Below are 26,726 nucleotides of genomic sequence, written 5' to 3'. Positions count from 1 at the left end.
TCGCATGCCTTGTTGTTATAACAAATATTTTGAAATTATGTGGCCAAGGGTCGATTAATTTGATGATCATATGTCTATAGTCTTTTTTTATTATATCGACTCATTTGGAAAGCAGTGACTCAGGCTTTTTAGATACATATTTGAAGGCATGTAACGTAACTTACCGTTGTTTTCAGAATATAGACAAGAGTTGTTCTTTCCTATAAAAACTAATTTTATGGTAAGTGGATCTGGCATATTAGGGACCAAAGTGATGTGGGCCAAAACCTTTCAGTGGTTAAGTTGCTTAAGAGTTATACAATGTTCAGTGCCACTGACACACGTTTTCTAGGAACAGGATGAATGTCAGTGTTGTAGGAAGTCAGCATTTCCTTATACATTTTTTAATGGATAAAAAACTTAGTAGACTAGTTTTTTCCTTTTTCAGTAGCAACTATTTTGAAGGCCATTGAACTAGAGTTTGCTATTATGAATTGGAGAAAAGGAGGAATATGGCTTGTGGTGCTTGAAAGCATTACAAACTGGCCACATTAAATTTTATATATTCTCAAAATGTATAAAAGTTGGATGAAGACAGTTAAATAATTTAATGGTTATGTGGCCCATAAATAAAAAATTATATACTTGTTTCATAATGTTTGAATTACTTTAATGTTGGTTGCTTCGAACATGGATTACCATGGCTTGCACCAGCTATAGATAAAGAAATTCAAGTAATCTGAAATAATACTCTGTCAAACTTAAGGATACTATATAATGTAGGTAATATGGAAATATCATTTTGTGGCATAAATCTAAATTGTATTATAAGAACTCTCCAAGATTTGTTTCGATTGCTATATAACTTATCTTGTGTTTTTAACTCTTTTTTTAATAATTGTGCTCCACGGTACAGAAAATATTTTAAATTGTAACTAGATATCATACGTGATGGCTGAATGATGAAATCCGTTCTCCACTGAACAAACGTCGCTTTAGTCTGAGCTTATTTTCATCAGTCGACTCTGTTGTTTCCATATTCAGATCTTTAAACATTTTTCCTACCTCTTCGTATTTTAAGTTATCCACAAATATTGCCTCAGGGCGGAAAACATCTTGATTTGTCTGAAGCAAAAATAAATATATTCTCATAAATCTAAAAAATCATGCAAAAATCCAAACTTAAATTGTAAAGATAATATACTCGTCAATATCTTGTAAACGTGTTGATAATTTTAGCTCGTTTAACAGATGAAGACGTGATTCAAAATTTACAAAAAGTGCTTTTTTCAGCACCCTTGAGAAATGAAAAGTATTGTTTATTAACATATTTGACATAATGTATTTAAAAAAGGCAAAAAGATTACCGATGTTGCATAGTATATGTTTTAGAAGCTGAATAATTTGATTTGTAATGAAATAAGGTCAAATATAAAAAGATGCCTCGTTCATAAACGCCCAATTGCTTGTGGGGGTTGGGGTGTTTGTGGGTTTGTGTGAGTGCTTAGACATTCTCCTTGCATGAAACTATGTCAGTTTGTTAAACCATTACCGACATTTGCTCTATAAACTACAATATATACTCCTATGAGCGGATATTACAAATGACTGTGAAAAATTTCTTTCTTAAATCAATCGCTTATGTACATGCAGTATTCACAATTTAGTTCAATACAGACAATATTGTAAGTAAAATATACGACCTGAACCATTTTAGCATTTATCCAGATCAATATTCATGTGGTGTTGGTTGTTTGAAAGAAGAATAAAGCAGAATTTTACAAAAAAACTAGTGGAAACTCTTTTGCTGAACGTATATTGTAAAATATCTACTGGGATCAGTGTCAACATATCACACATTCAATACTTAATCCTTTAACTCTGACAAATGTATTCCTTGTTAAAATTAGCGAATTTTAAACTTGGACTCCTTTTTTCCCACATTTTCATATTATGATCTAACTGTTAATCCTTTTCTACAAAACTGAAGAATAGCTATATGGACGGTAGCCTACTGCTGAGTTCCATCCCAAAGGATGTTTTCTTCTCTGTAAATCAGCTACAGGCATAAATAAAAAGAACGTATGAGAACTTATGATTTTGTACCAACACGTTTCAAAGACATTTTACCCTCTGTATACTTATTCATAAAATAAACAAATGTATTACATGATAGATAAAGAGTGACAAGGATCCATGTTTAAATTAACGATATTTGATTTGATCTGTATATATCAAGCTTTATAGTTGAAAGTTGTACTATTGATATTACCATGGACAAACATTCCTCTCGAAAGTGACTCCTTTGTTTAATTTCACAATCGCTGGTTAGATCTGTTTTACTCTTCAGTCTTTCCTGCTTCTAAAAGAAGGAAATGAAAGACACATTGATGAATTAAAAGTTAACAGTTGCAATCGTGGTCTCATTGTAAGATGTAGCACCAAATTAGGGAAATGCCTCTGTTAGATTAAGTCAGAAAGCATCTTACAAATATTTGCATAACCTTTGAGAAATAATTGACTATGAAATGTGGTATGTTGCTTTATTCTATGGAGTAAAATACAATTTGAAATGCTACAATCAAAGTGTGTTGTCCAAAGCCATCCAGTTGCTGTATACTTGGCATGAATGCCACAATCATAATTTGATGTGACTAAATCTATTGCATTTTTTATACACTGAAGTGTGATTATGATGCAAAATCATGCTGACAGCTCATGAGCACATAGTCTTTCACAAATGTTTATCTAAATTGAAGAAGCATATTTTACAGCAGGCTACATTGTGCATATCAAATTAATGTATTGAATGTTTAGGAGATGGCTAGTCTCATGGTGGAAAAAACCGACATCTTGTGGTGTAGATTTATTAGTGTATTATTAAAACAAGGCAACATTTGGTTTCATTATTGTAGATTTGTTTAACATGATCAATTGTATATCTGTTTCTATGTGTGTAATAAAAAATGGCATACTTTCATCTCGTCACTTTTATATTGATGCATCATTCATGGAAATATAATAAAAATGTATGTTCTTTACATCATTTAGACAGAATATTCTCTTTCACTTTCTTTTGATTTTAGTTTCAACTTATGCATGTATTTTTAAATGTGCTGGACCATTTACTGATCTCATACAGGGACAATTGACCATGACTTCTTAATCTTCCCTTAATGTTTGAAAAAGCCAAAACCGAAATCAGGTGTTCAGAAAAATAGATAGTTATAAATTAGTGTATGATGACCCTCTTTAAGGTCTCTTACTGACAAATATCCACGTTGTTACCTTGCAGGCTTTAGAATGCATGCATACTAAGAGATACAAAGTGCTGAATATTATTAACAAATGTGGCATTTATTAGTGTTTTTAAAAAAGATATTTTCTAAATTAGTATGAATTTATTCTCGATCATGATGTATGTGTCAAGATTTACAAAATAATTCCAAACCAAGTATAAATGATACAGTCCAACATCAATCTTCGATGATACATTAAATTCCCCTAAAATACGAACAACTCTGTGGATCAATTTTATAGTTATTTTGCCAAACGAATGGATGGTCGAGCGATTATAGCACAATATAGGTATTTTCTACAGTTAGTTTGTTGGAAGTTCTTCGAAACCATTCTGAAAACTGTTAACACTTTTTGGCTCCACAATGAAGAAAGAGAGCTGTAGAAGTTCATCATTGACCTTTCGCTCAGCTTGCATTTTAAACTTTGCTTTGAGACAACGAGCCATACTTCCAGATACAAGAATAATAATATCCGACTAATCCATCCTAGAAAAAAATGGAAATTAATTAGACACATTCTGTTCTCATGCCTAAAACTAAGTCACAAAGTTTAATCTGATATGAAGCCAAAATCCGTTAACACTGAAACTAATTTTACTTGCCTTAATCTAAAAAGATCTTGACACTGACCTTAATCTAGTTTGTGGAAATACACTGAAGCTAAAATAATCGATTTGTCCTGCCTACGCCAGAGTGGGTTTGACAAAATGTTTTTGTAATCGTTGAATGTTGTTAGTTATATTTAAATGGTCATTGTTTTCGAAAAGTATGATTACAAAATGTTTAATGAAATAAAAAATATATTGCAAACTAAATCCAGAAATTTAAGTGTCCGTACCAAGGAAAATGTGATAAAGACACACACTCATACACAGGCAAACAAACCAGACAAACCTTCTTAAAGAAGTGCAGAGCTCAGAGAAACTTTGCAGAAACTCTTATAATGATTATTTAAATGGATAGATATATTATCATCGATATTACTAGCCAAAACAATTTTGAGTTTTGAAAGGATTTCACCACCTGATAATGAAAGAGACTTGATTCGGTATTAGGGATAACTGCAACTTCTTTTATTGCATTCAGCACTAAAGCACACCCAAACCTGTGTCTGTACTTAAAAGGTTTCATTATTGCAATATGTCCTCAGGAGTAATAACAAAACGGACAAATATCATAGTAGACAACTAGGTTCTTGTAGATCTTGACTGTTCAATCAATTAGAAGGTTGTGTATATTCAAAATATTAAACATGCACTACGCTCTGAAGTCAGAAATTGTTTTGGATAGATTACGAATCTAAGCTCCTCAAATAACTAAAAGAAAAGAGTGAAAGCAGTAAACTTTGTAAAATTTAACAAATAATTTATTTCCCCAGAATACAAAGTGAAAATGAGAAAAAGTAACTTACGGTACTTCGAATAAGACACAATAATAATCCAAGAATTACATATATGGGTCCTAATAACGGAAAGTCCTGAATAAAACGCAGTACAAGTGCTGACTAAATCCAAAACCTGAAGGCGATGACATGTCTGTTACAACTTCTAGTATGCTGATGTGCCAAAAATCTTTTGTTGGATCAGATAAATATAAATCCATGTTTGAAAACACTATCAATTACAGTGAATGTGTATCCAAGATTATTAGTCGAGCACTTTTTTATTTCCAGAGAAAATAATACCTTGAATTAAATAATTTAAAAACAAAACGATTCCAGCCTGAATTAAAAATAAAATGTACAATACACAACTTGACTATGCTAACACTTAATGAATGACTAAGTCTTCACAGTTGCAAGATTATGTAGTTCTCTCAGGTCACAATCAGCATTTTTGTTTTAATAGAAAATAACCTTCTAGAATGATCCTGATGTTTAAAACACAATAAACTAAACTTAATAAACATATTTACTTCTTATATTAATAATAATCCTGATATTAAGTTCATACAAAGAGAGACTTATTTAGGTATGTATTAGCTGTTTACATATAATAAAATTTAAAATTATCCAATCAGGTCAAACAACAAACAGAAATGAACTAAATTTTTGACAAGGTCACGACCAACATATAATGTTACATTACAATAGCATATAATGAAAAAAAAAATATAATCAACAAACAATTAATGAAATATGCATAACAGATATCATACTTAAAGACTGTTGCATAATTTAAGAATCCATTCAGTTTGTTGGATTTTTGAGTCAAAACTAGTACGCCGGTATTTGAATTGAATGAATAACGTGGACAATCTATTAAATGTGAAGTGTCACTCGTATTATCGAGTATAGATTGCTTCTAGAATGCATGTCACAAATATGTATTCGATTTATCCTTTAAATCGATTTTTTTCATGATATGCTTGTATGATAATTGATATAAGTGGTGATCCCAGTCTATGTTAATTATTAGCATTTAATATAACTACTCTAGAATTCTTCTAATAAAAAAGAAAATGGAAAATGTATGCATTATGTTAAATAAATCCTTAAAAATGGACTCAGAAACAAATGTATCGTGCATGAAAATAATCTTGTGTATAAATCTAACGGAGCAAATAATATCAGGTAGGAAATTGTCCATAGGTCATTGATGCCAAGCCCCACTCTGTCTTGCATGAGAGGAACAAAAGGTAGAGAACATCACAATGTTTGAAAGAATATATATATGTATGCACAAACATGTACACCAATAATTACAAAAAAGGACCAATTTCGGAGAAACATGTCAGTAATGCATAGCTAGAATCAGGGCACCTATATTATCAATTACCAAAAACGATTATTCATGCATAGTTGATTCATATAAAACCATTAAGGAGCATACATATCACAATCAAAAAAACCACAACATTGGAATATGTGCACATATTCATGACTTCAACAATGTCCGCCTAGTTTCAGCGAAAGTCATGTCAACTGTGGGCCTAGTATAAAGACAAGAATTATCATATCTACATGCATATGTATATACAGCAGAAGCATACATCTGGAACAGTTCAACATAGCATGACGACAGTTATATATGCACCTGTTCACTTGATGCAAAAGATATCGTCCACTTTTCAGGGAAATTCATCGAACGTTTCGAGGCAATTTAATTTGCACGAAATATAGACTATATATTTACCAATTAAAACAATGCACACATAGTGATAACAAAATGCCGTGGAGAAGTTAATTTCATAAAAATAATATGTTGCTAAATTTCAAATCAACTTAAAACAATAACTAGTAGCAAAGACAAGAAATGTCATATAACTTATACTTTACTATACAAAAGGGACATACATATATAACACAATGCATTGCAATGTGATGATAGACAATGTGCATCTGTGCACTTTATGCCAATAGTGTATAAACTACTATTTAAGAGTTTGTTTGCGAATGCAAACGACTGATTAAAAGATGTGATATGTGAAAATGAGAATATAATATTGCATTATAGGTATATATATATATATATATATATATATATATATATATATATATATATATATATATATATATATATATATATATATATACAAATACATACATAAATGTATAAATATACACAAATATATACATAAATGTATCCATATATAATATCACTGTTAGCAATGACTTCATAGGTCTGTATGCTTCTTAATGCAATTCTCACTGATGCAAATTGCATACACCATCACTGAAATATGATTTTCTAAAATATGTTTTTATGAGTGAAAGACTTGTGCTATAGGACGGTAATGTGTTTCATCAGTGCAGCTGAGAGAGACACACTAGGGTCAGTCTGAATCATAAGTCAGGATTTTAGTAAGTATACATACCTGCGACACAGAACGTTCATTAGTAAAATAATCTTTTATTCCAGTTAATGATATTTTCACTCTTTCTTTTCTGGTCAGGGAAGTAAGAGCTTTTTTCATCATCATCTGAAAATATTGAAATAGCTCAATCATTTCCTTTTAGGCAACTCCGTATGCAGCAAGACATCTTTTACACAAAACGAATCAGATGAAAAATCATGTATGCTTGTATTTAAGTAGGTGGTAGAATACAATAGACTATCAGTTCAATTATAAACTCAAGAAAATCATCCGAAAATTTTGGGAAAAACTAATTCATGTCATCAAGATTATAAGTCCAACACTTCCAGCAGACCATAGAGTATTATTCCATATGTGGGAGATGATTTTTACATATGAAGCTAAAGTAGATGAAATTAATATTGATGTGAGGTAGTGAAATTATGCATTAGATGCAAAGAGAACATACAAAATAAAAGCAGCACTTTACTGCAATGCAATGTATTTAATTCTAGTGTGATAAGTATCATAGCAGTCTCAATAAGTATGTTGTAAACTTAAGATCTGGCCAGAACAAAAAAAAGGAAAACAAAAGTGGTAAGTAAGCAATCTTACCATTGCACAAGATAACTTTATCTAAGTAACATATATACGTGTTGAATTACAAAAAATAAATTATCATGCCATTTTAAATGCATTTAGCCCAGTAAAGTATTTGACTTTGAGCGTGCTGTCTCAAGCAATCGATCTTGTCACATCTTGCTCTGTTTTCGCTCCGCTGTCTTTCCCAGAGTAACCTTGGGAAATCCTGTCTTTGATTACTTTTGGGAAATCCTGTGTTTGTTTAGTCTGGATTTTTTTATAGTAGGTGTTTCTTCAAATGGTTTCATTCTTCAACAGCATTCAGGTTTGCTGGGATAGCCATCACTCTTAGCATATTTCTTGTAGCCTAAAATCTTTCTTCGTTTTTTTCCATGGCTATATTACAAGAATGGAAAGTCATTTCTGTTACAGAAGAAATTTACAAGGTTATCAGATAGGAACTAATAATTTAATCTTGATTGTTATACGGGCCTTATTCTTCTACATGTTTGTAACCCTACGCTTACACCACAGTTTCTGCAAAATCTGTCAAATGTTTTTGTTTTTTCTATCCAATTTAAATTTCCAAAACAATCTATAAAATGTACTTCTATCACATTCACAACATTACCAATTTATATTGTGTATATACATATATTTCGTTCCAATATAGAGCATGGTTTAAAACTAAATTCCAATCCCCAACAAATATTATTCGACAATTTCCAAGATCATGTATGTTTCGCTTCAACATATAGTGTGATTAAAGTAACTCTAGTTTCTTCTATACTATGATCTAGAAGAAATAAATAACCTCAGTTATGAATTTCAAATCTATACTTTTCAGCTTCAACTCTGTTAAATAAAAACATGCCTCATCCCTACACTATGTGTTCACATATGACACCAAGCGTTCAGTGATATAATATGTCTCCCTGATATATAATGCTATATTTGTTTTCTTTCCAATATTGGTACTCACTTTTTCCGCTTTTATTATTATTTAGGCCCAGGCAATTTCAAAACTATACAGAGTTTATATGAGCCATCTTATGTTGCAATATTGAAAAAGTTCATACGATTAACACCAAAATGACATTAGCAAGAGGTAGACATTAGAAAAACATGTAAGAAAGAGAACATAAAATCTAGAAGAGTACTACACATGATTAGATTATAACCAATTCATATTACATTAGTCTGATACCAGTGGGCTACAGTTCAGATCAATTCAATTGTTTTCTTCTTTAATTTCTATGTAGTACAAACATAATTTCGTATATGATTTATGACTACTTTAAACTACTTACCTAAATTTTACATACAAAGGGTTTGTCTTTAAATTACGATAATCATAATGTAAATTATACAGAATTGTCAAAAAATGCTATTCATTATAAAATTCAACTCACCTGGCTAGTGTTTCTGAGTCTCTCGGCCTCTATCTCTTAATTATTTTCTTATTTCCTAAGCAGTTATTTCCCTTTCGTTGTGGTTGTAGTCGATATAATTAGTAGTACATAGTCCTACAGCTGTTTGATATTTATATTTCTTTAGATTTACTTATCTTTAACTGAAGATATACAAAACAGAAGATTATGTTCACTTTTCAATCAAGAAAGTATTTTATTTTAAAAAACACAGAGAACACAACCAAAATCAAAAACAAAAGGAGACAAAAGGCAATGAACACTGGAGCAATAATGTAGGTACAAAATGCATACTCTACATACATAAATTAAAATAAGATGAAAAGGTCATTTAAAGAAAAAAAATTAAAACAAATAAAAGTAGTTTTAACAACCAATGTCAAGCAATAGAACAAAAGCCAAAAGCAATAGAATGAGATGACTTACTTAAGTGTAAAAAACGCCAAATTAATGCTGTAGTTACCTCTTCCCCGGCTTATCATTTGCATCATCTGTTTATTCATTCACTTAATGCCCACTGTAACGTCTTTCTATGACAAATTCAATACAGAAGACTGGGCTCTGCTCAACAGGTTTAATCACTCCACTCTAGCACATGTTGCACATTCGTTGTTCTTTTTTTGAAAAGAGCTTACAACAGTAATAAGGGAAATAACTTGTACAACCTTACTGTGAACTGGACTATTACATCTACATATGCATTACGTTACATCTTTCTTAAAATATATTTTTTTCATTAACTTGTTTGCTGGCATATAATGTTAATATACAATTCCTTTTTTTATACTGTCGGCAGGAGTCCTACATTTACTAGCAATAAAATCTGACTAGAATTCTCACCTTTATGCATGCAGAATCAAAAATTAGACAAACAAAATTATTCTTTAATATCGAAACGGTCAGCTTTCCTAGGTATCACTAGCAAACGATTTACTGAAATGAATTATTTAAAGTTATGTCTGTCTTAACTCAATTTTCTATCCACTCTTACTTTCAGCTATGCATCACTGTCCTAGGAATTAACATACATTCACATTTAGGAGATATAGTCTGTCACATACATAGGTTTCTTAACACTTCTCCCTCTAAATGTCTGATAGTTGTTTGGAGATCCACCATTATTATTCAACTGGTGCTGTCCGCTCCTCTTTGGTCTGGACTTGTTCCGAAATGTAATCTTAGCACCACTATTGGTGTTTTCAGTTTCTTGTGGTGCATGCATTTATGTTTCTGTTTTGCATGTTTCAGATGGCATGAATCTTTCTGGTGTTTGAAATTCCGCGGGTGTTGGGTGTAGATCCTGAATATCAGGGTCTATGAAATTTTCATTTGTAGCTCACGTATGCTTTCTGTCCCTGCGATACACACTACCATCTTCTGTCCGAATCGTGTAAGAGCAAATGTCAACTTTCCCCTCTACGTATGCCTTGCGCCATGCACCATGTTTGTCAGTGGGTTTGACCCTAACAGCATCTCCAGTGTGTAATGGTTGCAACTCCTTTGCACTCCTATAGTAGTATTTTCTTGTTTCTGTTTGTTTACCAGCAACTTAGATCTGGTACATTTTTGTGACTCTGTCCTTGGCATTAGGAGTCTTTTTGACATTAGCAGTAAAGTTCTTGTAAGCCTGTTGAAAATGCGTTGTGCTGGTGACGAATGCAATCATTCCGATGGTATGTTCCGGAAATCCAGTAGCGTGAGGTAGGGATCTAATCAAGACTGTACTGCTTTCCTCATTAATCTCTTCGCTGTTTTCACCGCGTTCTCCACTCTCCCTTTGATTAAGGGTATCCTGGTGAGCTAGTTTTGTGTTTGAACTTGTAAGTACGTGCAAATTCTGAAAAATCTTTTCCTGAGAATGGTGGTCCATTGTCTAATACAAGTTCGTCTGGTATTCCATACCTGACCATGTGAGCTTTCACATTTATGATGACTTCTTTGGCAGTCTTATTATATAGTTTATCGACTTCAACAAAATTTGAATAATAGTCTACCGTGACCAGATATGCTTTGTGGTCAAATTTACATAGGTCTACACCTATATTTTCCCATGGCATTGGAGGCACATCGTGACTTATGAGTGTTTCCTTCTGCTGCTGAGAGCTGCCTCGCCTGGCGTTCAGCATTAAGAGGTTAGTGCTAGGACTGGTCGGCCTGGTGTCAGTATAATGTGACTGGGTGGGACATCATGTTACATGTCTGCGGCATGATGCCCCAGTGCTAGACATCACTATAAACTGCCACATTGCAGACATCGTAGCGATATGACTGAAAAATTGTTAAAGCTACGCTAAAAATAAAAATCACATAACATCACATCACTTCTGCTGCTGAGAAGAATATGCATTGCATGTTTCACACTTCGCAATATAGTTTTCTATTTCGCGATTCGTGTTTGGCCAATATACAGACTCTCTGGCTCTTCGCAGACAGCCTTGTATTCTTATATGACTGGAGTGCAGCCTTTCCATTATCGAACCTTTCAGTATGGCCGGGATCACTACACGGTCACTTTTGAAAATCAGGCCATTCTGTAATGTCAGTTCCTCTCGGAATGGAGCGTATTACTGCAGTTCTTGTGGAAGCACCTTTTTTCTTCTAGCCATCCCCTCTGAATGACCTTTTCTAACTGTCTTAACTGAAAATCTGTTTCAGTTTCTCTCTGAATCTCAGTGATGCGTTCAATAGAAACTGGTAGATACTCAACCATGCTCACACTTTCTACTGCTTTCTCTGTGAATGAGCAGGTATCAACCTCAAACACTGTCGCTATCCCATACTTTCTTGGAACATGGCAAATATGCACGACTCAGTGTATCAGTCATGTACTTTGCTTGTAGACTACCATAAAGTCGAATTTCTGCAGTTTTAACAGCATTCTTTGCAGCCGCTTTGGTGCACTAACTAAAGTTTTCTTGCAGATGTTTTCAAGTGGTTTGTGGTCACCTTCTATGACTACTCGTCTCTTGTAGACATAGTTCTCAAACCTTTCCGTTCCAAAATCTATTGCTAGTAGCTCTTTCTCGATTTCTGTATAATTTACCTCAGTCACTATGAGTGCACGTGAGGCATAAACAACTGGGTGTACCTCTTGCAGCAAACAAGCCCCTTGCCCCGTTTCCGATGCATCACATTGAAGAATAGTGTCCTTCTCATGGTAAAAGTACCTTAGCACTGGTGGTGATGTCAATATCTCTCTAATTTCATGAAGGCATTTGTCATGAACAACGAATGTGCAACATGTGCTAGAGTCGAGTGATTAAACGTGTTGAGCACAGACCAGTCTTCTGTACTGAATTTGTCATAGAAAGACGTTACACACAGTAGACGTGATAAGGAGAATTAATATAATTACATACAAATTACTATGGAATGGTGAATTAGATAGAATAAAACATAGGATGTAGTAAATTGTATAACAGGAAATGAATTACAAATGGTTGATCTCAATGAGGTTTTAAAATCACTTAAATTTACTTGCTACGAAGAGTAATTAATACGAGCAGAAATGGATCCATATTCCAAACATATTTTCTTTAGTTACCAATCACACTTCACTGCTTAGCCAAACAATTAAACTCCCTTCTGGGAAGATGTTTTAAAAAGGGAGATTTTATTGTGGCACTGCGGCTAAAAGAAAAATATCTAGATACTGAGACTATATTTGTGGCTGGTTTTTGTTCTTTTTTACAAAGTTGGTACTTTAGTGGTGTTTGTTATATTTATGTGGTGCATTGTCTTAATTCACTCACTCTCTAGCAGACAATCACAAATGTTTGAACTTCATGAAAATGTTGCACATATTCAACTTCATTATATCCTCGCCACAGTAAGAATTCTTATTTGTCAGGATTCTCCCCCAAGGAATTTATAATTGATTTATAAGCAACCCATTAAGCATTCACATAGAATGATATTGAAAACTATCAGCACATTGGGCCCCACCCAGGTATTGCCAACTAAAGCAATCGCACTGGTTTAATACTTTGTAGCGTGTGTAATGAACGTATGTGATGAATTAAGACGTTTAACCACTTTTATACTTTTGCTTCTTAGTTTTGTTTATCTTGTCTTTATGATGTTATTACATCTTGCTTATGTTTTCACGTTTGTGTGCTATCGATATTTGTTTAGAGACTTGAAAATATATTTATAATTGACATAAACACTTGCAGCCAGTACAAATGAAACAACTACGTACACGTTAAGTTATTTGATTATCGATACATTTTTGAAGATTGAAATATTTATGTTCCATCATGAGTATCAAAAGATGAGCTGATGTTGGAAAATAACAGTAAAATATAATAAACTGATGTTGCACTACAACTACTATATATATATATATATATATATATATATATATATATATATATATATATATATATATATATATATATATATATATATATATATATATATATATATATATATATATATATATATATATATATATATATATATATATATATATATTAAATTTTATTTTATGGACAAATACAGCATTACCTTGTGTGGTCACATATTTACCTTGACTAAAAAATATTTAGCAAGAGTTACATCTCGCTGTAGGTTGTACTCACTGTGATACCCATATTTCATTATTTGCAGGGGTACTTTAACCATTGGTCGTGAAATTAATTATGATATTTTTAAGATATTTATTCTATAAACTGGCACATTGATTCCGAGATCTTTTCATGCAGTGGCTATTTAACAGCTAAAGGGGTAATCACAAGTTTTACTTTGGAGTAATATTAAATTACGTTTCTAATTGTTTTAATGTGCCAAAAATTTCACTTGAATTTACCATTTCAGCTTTTAATTTTGATAGTTAGACTCTCGGTAAATTATACCGTATTGGAGATATGAAGCATTTTAGTCAGTTTGCTGCGTAATATATTTGTACTGAATCATAGAGTTGATAGTAGTGGATAATCAAAGGGCATTTTGCGATAATGATAAGTAGGCATTTATTTTATAATTTATGATTGATCAAATCAGTACATGTCATCAGTAGTTTCATAATCCAATATTGACTGTTATTCTGTAAAGTACACAAGCCAGTTAGGTTTATTTATAGCTGACAACGCAGTTGGCAACTGAGTCACAATATGTTTGACAACATAGATGTCAGTATGGTTGTCAAAATAGATGACAACATAGCTGACAGTTGACAGCATAGCAGGATAGTTTGCAAAAGGGCCTCATAGTTGACAAAACACAACATTTTTACTGGAAACATATAAACATTGTTTGCAACAGAGCAACAGACTTCATAGCAATACAATATGCTTGAAAACATAGCATGTTGATAATAAAGACAGTTAACCAGTCACCTGATCATTTCGTTCAAGAACGTGAATTTTTACCTGTGAATTTCGAATATTGAATTATGAATTTGAATTTTGAAAAATGCTTAAACTTATGGTTATATGAACCATATGCACATTGCAAGTAAATAAATGTTCCCATTATGGCGGGAGAATAATGTACAAGAGTTGCATATGACATCGTCATTATGAGTTGGCGTAGTATAATAATTATTTTTGCATATATTGATGGGAAAGTCTAGGCCTTGCTTCACATTAAAATCTTGTTGGTAGCATGCATTTGTATACCAGTCATATGTAACTACATCTCTGAAAGAACACTAACACCATATAAGCAATGAATATTCAGCCTATGTTAAGTATTAATAGTCTAAAGAGTGGTCATTCTTGTTTGCATTTATTTAACATTATTTGTATTTGATTGTTGCATTAGTATTTGGGTTTATAGAGATCACCATACTTCATTATCATAAACATTCCTTTGACGTTTATGCTGTTTGGTGTTTTCATTTAATTCAAAATTCATTCATTTTTAATCTTATTTCATCAGTCACATTTGAACATATATCAATTGACCTTCTTCATCATTAATGCTGAGATGTGATAGGTTTATAATAGTCTTTCTAATTGCTTGTAGGTTTATAGTAGTCTTTCTAATTGCTTGGTACTTTCATTAACATTGTATGAAACATAGTCGCAGTAAACCTCCCAAGAAAATTTCAAGTTTATATATTCCATCAGGAACTGAAACTGTTTTATTTCATTTTTGTTCTTAATGTAGCGACCGAACGCACAAAAAGCCTCCATCCGGACAGCAGATCATATGCCACCCAAAATTACCATCCATGTTGGTTGACAGGATGTGAGGACTTTATATTTAACTAAGTAGCTAGCACGTTTTTCAAGAAATGCACACTGGAAGTTTAGGTGACACTGCATCTCAAAAGGCACATGAATAGTATCATGGCAAAGACCACTGGCCACATAAACCAAAAGTCGATGGTCAGGCAGGCAAGATGGCCAACATTGAGAAGGCGTAGACCTATTCTTAATGAAACGAACAACACACCTATACAATTAAAACCAATCAAAACATAATCAATAAACAAATTATGTCCGACAGATTAAATTTAAAACTTGCTAATATATCCAACATCTGATGCACAGACCCAACAGAAGACTCTGACAAGGAACACTTTCTATGACATGCATTCTGCTGTTAAAGCAACACCAGGGCATATCTTACTATATAGTGTTGGCGATTTAAACTCATGAACAGGTTCAAACCCCCACAGACATAGCAGCTTTGGGCACACGTGGAATATAGCCAAATAATAAAAATGGTGAAAGTCTTCTGACCTCTCTGACGACAGCAACCTTGTTATAAGAATCACACATTTAGAGCATAAGCAAATCTTCAAGTTGAAGACTCCGAATGGAAACCTAGAAAGCCTAATAGACAAAATGCTTATGTATGGCAAATGGTGACACTCCATGAAAGATGTACTATAGAGAAAATTATACATATTAAGGAACGCCATCTAGAGTCAAATTCACCAGTGCTGAAAGAGATTATTTTCCAAAAGCAAAATGAAAAGGATAGAGATGTGAAAGTCATTACTTTCAACAGCTCGATGCAGAAGCAGAATAAGCAAGACAGATACAGGTCAAAACAACTGCGTAGAATGGTTGTATTTCACTTTTGAAATGTCCTATTAATTGATTGACATTCTATATGATGTGTTATTTGTGGTTTTTGTTATTTTACTTTGGATAGAGCTTTTGAACTTTGTTTCTTTATTTTCTTTTCATTATTTGTGGACTGAGGTTGACCAATGTTATACATTTATTTGTAGTTTTGTTATTTACTGTCTTGAAGTTTGGGCAGGTGTTGTGCTGTGCTATTTTTTGTATTGTTTTCTTGGTTTCTGTCTAGTTTTTTTCTTGCCATATCTAACTTTAATGTTTTGCTAATTTTAGCCGGTTTTATTTTAGCAATGAATTTACAACTTTCATTTTTTAATGTCTTAATTATATTTTAATGGTACTTTATTATGCAATCCGTTTTGCTTGGTTTGAAATGCATATTGTTGGATGTGCTTCTCTGTTTCTCTAATTCTATCATTTAAATGCTGGTTTAAAATTAATGTTTTTTTCTTGGTTGTGTGTTTTATGCTGTGCAATTACTATGACTGTTTTGTTCAACGACATTTTAATTTTAGTTTTATTTGCTGTGTTCGTTAACATGCTTCATTTATTTGTAATTTAAGAGGTGTTACTACTGTTTTTTTACTAGATCCCATGGTTCCTGTGTTACATAGATGATGCCAACAAGCATGCTAGACTTATTACTATACACAGAGTCACAAGTTAACTTTTAGTGAACATTTGCAGGAAAAACAGTCACACTTACAACATATTAAACAAGCAAAACACCAAAGATATTAAAAGATATCTAACTACATTACTATCTTATTGGAACAAATAAGACAGTCACAGGAAGATTTGCACATGCTAATTGAATAACCTGTATACCAGGCTTATAATAATAATAATACAAAATGGGATATTCACATTACATAGCAGCTAAACGCTTCAAAATGAAAACCTAGACACATATATAACCCTAATTAAATTCACATTTTTATTATGAAGTTCAGTTAATTTGGTTACAAATTTCTGATAATTGTAATAAGTGCAGTGATATTTCTTGTCATAAATATGCATACCATACACATAGACACACTAAAACACAGACAAAAATATCTTATATACCTGCTGTTGCTGCATTTACACCCTCTTATGTATTGCAAATAATCAAAAACATGTTCAATTTATCATTTATATTGTCTCAAAGCAGCAAGGCCTATGAACATTATTGTGAGCCATTTAAACTTTGTACTCAATAAAAGTGTGTTAAGTGTTATGTAGTTTAATTTGTATTGCTAGTTGGATTTTCAATGATTATTTCATATATATTTTTGTATTTTGTAACTGACCTTCGATCCAAAATCAAGTTAATATTCTATTGATCCAGTGTCATTCATTTTGTAAACAGCATAATACGTATCTGATATTTCTAAATGATTATATATAAAATGTATGGATCATTATTAATTGTAAATATATTTACTTCAGATTGGCTTAAAGATACAGCCTTGATTCAAACATTGGAAAGTTCCAGAAAACAAATTTTCCATAAAGTTGACAGAATTTTTCCAGAAAATGGTCAAGTGGTTGGGTATATAAAATTGTTTTTTGAAGAATTGTTCATTCCTGCCTTAACATCTGAAGTTGATTCAGTCATAATGTTGTCTTCAGTTTTTAACTGGGATGGATATATTTATTCAAATTATTATTCATTAGAATTAAAAAGAGCTCAATAATGTTTTGGACTAAAATACAAATTATTTTGGAGTCATAGTTATTGTTATTGTTACTGTTGTGGGATTTAACGCCATTTTTCAGCACACAAAAGGCTATACATGGCGGCCAGTATTAAAGGTGGAGGAAGAAATTGGGAAAACCCCGGAAAGAACCACCGACCCACGAGAAGCTACTGGCAAGCTTTCTCACATACCCACATTGGTCGAATCTAAGACTCGAACCCATGCAGACAGATTGAGATGGCAGTGATCCGTAATGGAAAGCGCTTTAGACCACCTGGCTACTCGGGGGCCCCTGGAATTATAGTGAATGCAACGAAACTTTGGATTATATTATTATGATACATCACAAGACTGTTTAGTCCAGGTAACTGGCACGGTAGATCATTCGAGACCACAAGCCCATCAACACATTCAATATTGAAATTTAGTTGGAACACCGACGGAATTCAATTGGAACTTCACATACCTGGACTTGTGATACAACTTCAAAGACAATTTGAGATTTAGCTGACAAAACTATAAGCTCTTTTTATCTTTTATCTTTGTATTCTATGGAAATAAATTATTTGCTGAATTGTACAAATCTTGACGGTTTCCACTCTTTCATATCACTTAGTTTGACCACTGAGTATTCTTTGATCAAGCCTTAACTAACAAGATAAATTGAAAGTGTCAGTACTGGTAACCACTGATCAAAATGGACCGAAATATATATTAGCTAATGCCACAACTATCTCCCATTTGGCCTAAATCTACATCACTTTTCCATTATGATCTTGGGACCGATATTTAATCTTTCTAAAAGTGATGTATGTAAAATTAATTACATGTACATCCTCATAAAGCACTTGCTTGACAATTGATTCAGCTCAGAAACTGTTAAGGAATTTTGTGCTCAAAACCTATACTCAAGAACTTTTAATTCTCCTATACATACACTCAAAATATGGTGCAGGTACATTCATCGGAAATGATCTTCACTGAGACGACCTCGTTAATCACATTTGTAGTTTACTAAGTAAATGGACTTCACATATGAATCTAATTTCTTTTCTTATTGATGACAACAAGAATGAGTTCAATAAGAATGATGATTATAAATGTTGCATAGAATTTCATATTTTTTTCAAATAAACAAGGTGGTATTAACATTTTAGAACGCTAATTAGCAATTGAATGCAAAATAATTGGAATGAAGGTGCCATATTTCCATGTGAAGTCATGTATATGGGATATACATTACTAATGAAGGCCATTGGATTGGTTCACGAAAATGACCACTGACACTCAGCTAAGCCTCTAGTAAAACGTTTGATGGGCTTTTATCAACAGAACAGAAACACCATATCAACTGTAATGCTTCTCCCTCACAATTCTTTATTTTTTCACCAAATATTCCAACCCTAAGCAGTAACAAAAAACTCATCATCCACCACCTATCGCACAGATGATGCGTCTACATGTGGTTATTGCATATATTCATCGGAAAATATGAAACTGTTATTTTCACTTAACTATTTTCACAAATTTCTGAACTTACACACTGATACGAACCCTGTGTATCTGAGCCAAGCTAAAGCTCCTAACAACATTGCACAGTGTCAAACCATGAATACTATATATGCAATGCCTTTTGTTTATTAGTAGTCTTTGCAACACCGAGATAAACATCAACATAGCGATGGTTGGAAAGTGGGAACCACATTACTTCCAGCTCAACTGTGAGGATAGCATGTCTGCATATATGAGCGATCCAGGTGTATTACATGTCTACTGAAAGTACAGAAAGTATCTTTCAAAGGCAGTTGTTCTGCAAGCAGCACATTGCAGCAATGCTGATCATCGTAACCAGTAAACATGCCCACCCTACCCCCATCTTCAGATGGTTATCTTAGAAGCAAGATCACTTCAAACTTTTATGAATATCCACTCGTTAGTTGAAAAGGAGGTACGGTAACAGACAGACGTACGGAGAGAAAGTGGGCAGCACCATATCATTGTTCAACATACTGATGCGAAAATGATTTCATGGATGAATGGTCAATACATGTGACAGGGCAATCACAAATGATTAATTTATGTAGAAATGAAAGCAATCTTATGTTTATCATGTAATCAGGTTAGAGCGATTGAGATTTTACATTTTACTGTTTATATGATGCACCCCTACCGGATGGTCAGGCTGATCAAATTACCAGTGGTTAACTTCGTACGAAATAGAATGAGATTATTTTAATTATAACTGTATTTGTCTCAGTAAAGTTATCAAAGCTTTATGTAATTAACTAAGTGCATCAGACGCACTCACAAACCTACAACTGTCAGATCATTATCTGCACTGAAGAAACATTAGAAATGAACGACTGACAAATGCTTACAACATACCTTGTTTTCTGCTGGTGTATCATCTGACATCGGCTGTGCAAACTTCCATGTTTTGGGAAGTTTATTTGGACCACTTTCAACATTTTTGTTCCCAACATCCCCACTGTTATTTCTTCCTGTTATGAGAGGCTTATTGTTGATGCGTACTTTAGCTGCACAAAATAGAAAAGTAGAGTATCATAAGAGTTAATGACATTGTAAATGTTAAATAGTAACACAGTATCACCACTTTCATAACAATGTATCTAGCCAAAAACGTGTCAATGTCTCATTAATTATCTTCTACTATAATTCTGTCGAAATACTATAATGATATTCACATTATTTCAACCGATAAAATCCAAAATACCTATACAAATGTCAAACAGTGCACTATGAGCAGCATATACAGAGAGAGAGAAAGAGAGAGAGAGAGGGATTGATGGAGAGAAGGAAGGGGAGATACAGAGAGAGACTCTGAGGAAGGTAAAAAGTAATGTCCAAATGGCAATGTCATTTTACTGCTCCATATAAATTGTTCAAGCGCCACCAGGAACACCTAATAACTAGATGTTGCATACACAAAATAGGCCCAAGATACTCATGAGAAATGTCCAATGTGTTTACACTGAAATCCAGTTTCTGCTAGTAATGATCTGACAAAGTGAACCATAATATAAATATCTACATTTTATCCCCAATATTGTCTTGGTTGAAGGCCTGGAAGCAATGTGTCTATGGTAATGGCGATAACAGATCTAATGTCAAGAAACAAATCAACACCACTTCCAACTACCTTCTCTCCAGTCGACCTTCCGGACATGTTTGCAAATTTATTTCGTGACAAAGTACAAACCATTAGAGATACGCTTGACACCACAATTTCAATTCACTCGTCGTCACTTATAATTGGGATACAGAATTTGAGTGGCAACCATTAGCAGCATTTGAAGCTGTCTATATGAATTTCGTACGTACAATCGTGATGAACAGTGTACCAAAGTCATGTGAACTTGATCCAATTCCATCATCACTGCTGCTTGAGTGCTTAGATCCAGTATTGCCTTCACTAACTCATGCTATTTATACCTCTCTCTCATCCAGGGGATTCCCGTCATTTTTCAAAACTGCCATTATAAAGCCTCTGCTGAAGAAACCAACACTAGACCATAACGATTTAAAGAACTACCGCCCAGTTTCTAATCTCCCATTCATTTTAAAAATCTTAGAAAAGGTTGTTCTACCCCAGCTTGTATCTCATCTAAATTCAAATAGCCCTTGCCACAGTACCAAAACTACTCTTCTAAAAGTAGTTAATGACATTATCTCTGCTTTGGATAGTGGAAAGGTTACAGTCCTCACTCTCCTTGATCTGTCTGCAGCATTTGACACAATAGACCATGATATAGTACTTCATTTTCTTCAGCATGTATTTGGCATTCATGATACAACCTTACTGTGGTTCAAGTCCTACTTGGTCAACATGACACAAATTGTGTATGCAAATGGAATACACTCCAGCCAAGTTGACCTATATTGTCGTGTTCCACATGGGTCTGTTCTTGGACCTGTTCTCTTCATTCTGTACACTCAGTCGCTCTCAAGTGTCATAGATCATCATCCAGTGTCTCACCAATTGTACGCTGATGACACCCAAATATACAAATCTAGACACCCCACTGAAGTTCATGCTACCATCCAAAGGGTAGAGAGGTGCATTTCTGATGTGAAATCATGGATGACTTCTAACAAGCTACAGATGAATGATGATAAACCTGATGCCATTCTCATCACAGCACAAAGACTTTCTCATTCACATCCTTTACCTAAAACAATAAATATCAGCAACACAAACATTAAATTCACACAATCAGTACGAAACCTAGGTGTTACTCTGGACAGTACTCTCACATTGCACCAACATCTCATGAACATATGCAAGGCTCCATATCTTGAGCTGAGATGCATCAGCTCATTTCACAAATATCTTTCAGTTGATGCCACTAAAATACTAATGTGCTCATTAGTACTTTCACGACTGGACTATTGTAACTCAATTTTGTCTGGTTCATCTCAATATCTACTCCAGAAACTTCAAAAAAGTTCAAAACACAGCTGCTAAGATCATACTTAGAGTACCACAATCAGAGCACACCTCCCCGCTGCACTGTACCCTACATTGGCTATCCATTCGATCCAGAATCAAACACAAAATTTGTTCTCTGTGCTACATTTTGCTGTCGAACTCCAGTCCAACATACCTATCTGACCTCACCCATGTGTATACACCAGCAAGATACTTACGCTCTTCTGCTGACAATCGTATACTCATTATTCCCACTATGAAAACAAACTCATATGGACAGCGTTCTTTTGCATACCAGGGCCTAGCAACGTGGAATGAATTGCCCACGGAACTGAGACGCAAAGACACAGTGATCACATTCAATTGGGCTCTCAAAACACACTTATTTCGACTGCAAGAACAAACTTAAAGACATAATAATGTTTCCTACCTGAAATATTCTCAACATGTATTTTATTTTTTAATGTTTTTCTAATTTTATGTTGTTTGTTTTTGTTATAATATTGTTATGTTTTTTATCTTATAGGTGTTATCTAATATTTTAAAACGCTTAGAGCTTCTAAAGATTAGGCGCTATACAATGTCCTCATTATTATTATTATTATTATTATTATTATTATTATTATTATTATTATTATCTAACACTACCAAATCAAGATACACCCATAACGTGTCTACTTTAAGTAATAACAAATAGCAGGCTTATTACAAAAGGATCCATCCGTAGCAAAATTATGATTCAATAATTGCGGCTTTGATTGTAATATATACAGTGTCTCTGCGACAAAGGATGTGCTAATGACGGCTAAGTGTCCGGCAAGTACCTTGACATGTACAACAATGACTGCTGGTGATCTCCAGATCACCAATATTGTCATGACATTAAAGAAAAAGGGAAACGTATTAATACATTTTGCAGCACTACAAGTTGCTGCTAAGATACCAAGAGTTCCTACCAAAGATTCAGAATTGTTGATCCTAATTGTGCACTTGTAAAAAACAGGTAAACAATTCCTGATAACAAGTATGCTACATGCCATACTTTACCCTACATCAACAAACTGTTAGCACATTGCCACAGTCTGGGCCATTGGTATATTAGCACGTTAGAGACTACAGGCAAATCAACACTTTGAAAGCGGTAACTTATTTGGAATATGACAGGACTTCTGTTGGAACTTCATACATTTGAACTTGTGATAGATATTTTAGAGCTACTTGGGATTTAATCCGCAATAATCTAAGTTTCTTTTTAATTTTCACTTTGTTTTCAAAGAAAATAAATTATTTGTTGACTGTTACAAAAGATGTTAGTTTCTGCTCTCTTCTCTTACTTAGTTTAAAGCAATATAGTTGTAAAATTACATGGAGGGCTGATGCAATGGACATAATATGCAATGACGGTACCTGACAGCTATCAGAAAAACAAGAAAAATCTATTCAACAATGACATAAACAGTTGTTCTTATGTTTAGGCTTAGTAGTATAACCTCTTGCTCTGCTTCAAATTCCAGTACCTGTCACTTCTTCGAAATACGGAGAGAAAGTGTGTCAGTTCTCATTTTCAATCAGCAAATGAAAAACATTTGTAATATAGTAAGATGGTGCTTTCTATCAAACATGAATACAACTTTGATGATTATGTGTCATAACTTTTATGTTTCAGATACAAAATGCCAGCCGAAATGTCATATATAAAGGTTGGGAAAATGGGTATAATTACACTACTTTGTAGTTCATTCATGATCACATTAAAATATTCTGGAGGGTTTAGTTTTACTGAATTGCAGGTAAATATAATTGTTCCGTATTTCATCCGGTACAAGTAAAACAATGGGACAAAGGGCTTACTATTCGTTAAAGACTCCATAGTAACCTATTTTCGAGGCCTTTTAAATATTATATGTTATATCGCATCTACATTCGCTTTTACTTATTTTCACTCATATTTTGGCAGAAGAAAGAAATTCCGCCAACAAATTTCAGGGTAGTGTTAACACCACATGGTACCATTGCCAGAAAGTTTATACCATCATCTCATTCGGCTAACATGGTTTACACAGAAAATACAAGGAAGAAAAAAAACATTTACGACAGAAAAGTTGGAAATACAGAAGTGTTTCCTGTACCTATACAGTCATCCGGTTTCTCAACCGACCCAGCTGTCACAACGTCTTTAACATTATCAGCCGGTCTTATCAAGACGATCGTAGTCGAATCATGCACAGAAGATTGATCTTTGTTGCTTTTGCCTATCACCTAAATAAATCGGGAGTATATATTTCATGAGTTCCTGAACCTTACTTAAGGATTCATATTTATGTTTCATTTTGTACTATGTTCACAACTTAAGTAAACAGTTGGCAGGAAATTTCTTTGTGCATAACCCCATGATCCCTTGATTGCCAGTATTACTATTGGAAAAAGTAATCAATATATACCTAATCAATATAAATATCACAGAATAAAAGTAAAAAAGATCTTAAGTTGCACACACTCAAAAATTAATATACTGACATAATTCTTTAATTGAAATAAGTTCAACTATCCAGTTTTGGGCTTTAAGATTTAAATATCTTCTTCAATGTCAGGATCATTTGTCTGTATCATACTAAATCTCAAGCTAGATAATATAAACCCATATCCCAAACTGGACCGAATTATTTTCAGCAATATGATCTCCAGAATGGAAACATGGTAAGTATATAAAAGTCATGATCATCAAACACACGAATCTTGGTCAAGAAAGTACTCCTCTGAAATATGTATGATCCAAGCTGAAATTTCTATGTTTATAAAAATCATATCATAAATAAGTTCTACAGAGTGGAACAAAACACTCAATCAGGTTCAATATCATTTCATCAATATGGGATCACTGCGTTCAATGTTAGCCACTTCGGCATAGTTGATGAAATTAACTCAAATTTCAAGGTTGATAAAAATTGTATCAGAAATATCGTCTTCAGAGTGATAAGAAGCTCATTCAATCAGACTGAAGAGAACTGTAATTAATATGGCTAGATATTAGATTATGTATGTTACTTCGAATATAATTACAACCAAAGCACATATTTAAAATGTAATCAACATTAGTTCTAACTCTGTATTTATAGAATTGCACCACTTCCAAATCTAAGATCATATCTAAATTGTAATGAATATTATTTCAAAATCCTTTTATTAAGAGATGGGCAACAACCTACAGAAATCAGATACGAATTCACATGATTTGTATGACGGATCTCATATGCAAAATAATCAGGCATCTCTTGGATGTAAAACTATATTTCATAGCTGATCAAACTCGGATCTGGTCAACAACTTCCTGAGTAATAACAACTGAATGTTGACAGGCTATGGACTTGGCTCTTCGTCCAGATGGGTACACAATGTCCAACACAGTTAGGAGAGATAATCCCCATGAAACAAGAAAAAAGACATGAAACTATATGTCTAATATTTCATTTTTGATTACGAGAACACAATTTAACTAAATCAAAATGTTGATTAGAAAATATTGCAAGCGCAGTTAAGATAAATAAAACGGATTTGCGAACAAAGTGAAACAAAACAAGCAGTGATCCTATACGAGATAATCCGAATGAAAGAACCAGCATTTCCTGCGGTACTATGTAAAAATGAGTTAAAGGCAATTGAAGTGATTCATCAACAGTGTTCTATGAAATGTCATATTAGCTTTCAATGCAATTGTTACCTGGATGTCTTGTAAACACATCCCATACTAGTAGCCACAGTGGCTCAGCACTACAAATAACATTATTGTAATATAGTGCATCTTACACTGATATCCACCTATAGGCAGGCACACAACTGTCATGATTCAAAACGTATCAGATGCATGCTAGGTATTTATTACTGCTTTAACTGCGTGTAACAGTTGACCCCAAAATACTTGAAATTATAATTGTCATTTAAATTTTTGTACTGATCGTTAACTTCATCCAGTTGATCACAATGGTGAGATCTTAGACTAAGAACACGTCTTGAAGTTGGTTAACAAAGTGAAACATACCTACAAAGTTGTGTGAATTTCCACTCAGAACGTTAGGATTAAGCATTATTAGAAACGCATGGATGGCTTGTGGATAGGTGGACAGTGGGTGGACAGTGGGTATGATGATGTCTCTTCCTAAGCAACGGGAAAACATATCAACCTTTCTGAGTTATGAACACGGATTACATATCGACTTCAGGTATACAGACTTTACTTTTGATAATTTATTATGTCTTCGTATAGTACCGTAACGTTTCCATGGCTATCCAAGTAACTTGACCAAAAAATAACATCTAAATACATGACAGAATATTGTGTTGATTGGATATTAAACAATAATTTTACAACACACCTTACCGTCTGGCACCAGCTTTTCGAAATTCCCACCTTTGCGAAGTTGTACTGGACCATCTTTAAATATATTACCGAATCCAAAACCAATCCTTTTCAT

The 26,726-nt window shown here is 33.4% G+C and overlaps 1 protein-coding gene across 1 annotated transcript; it reads right to left on the bottom strand.

Annotated features, from left to right (window-relative positions):
* Positions 1-921: 921 nt before the first annotated feature.
* Positions 922-26,726, bottom strand: LOC149786588 (uncharacterized). Its single transcript, XM_089975951.1, has 5 exons — positions 26,633-26,726; positions 20,193-20,344; positions 7,095-7,199; positions 2,252-2,341; positions 922-1,104 (listed from the first exon to the last, which is right to left on the bottom strand). Exons 1-5 carry the CDS (start codon positions 26,724-26,726, stop codon positions 922-924), a joined length of 624 nt encoding a protein of 207 aa, XP_089832077.1.

This window comes from Sinohyriopsis cumingii, chromosome 12 (genome assembly GCF_028554795.1).
Source record: "Sinohyriopsis cumingii isolate HCF-2022 chromosome 12, ASM2855479v2, whole genome shotgun sequence".
Classification (NCBI taxonomy): domain Eukaryota; kingdom Metazoa; phylum Mollusca; class Bivalvia; order Unionida; family Unionidae; genus Sinohyriopsis; species Sinohyriopsis cumingii.
Note: the sequence above shows the minus strand (reverse complement) of the source record. Positions and strands in the feature narration are given on the sequence as shown.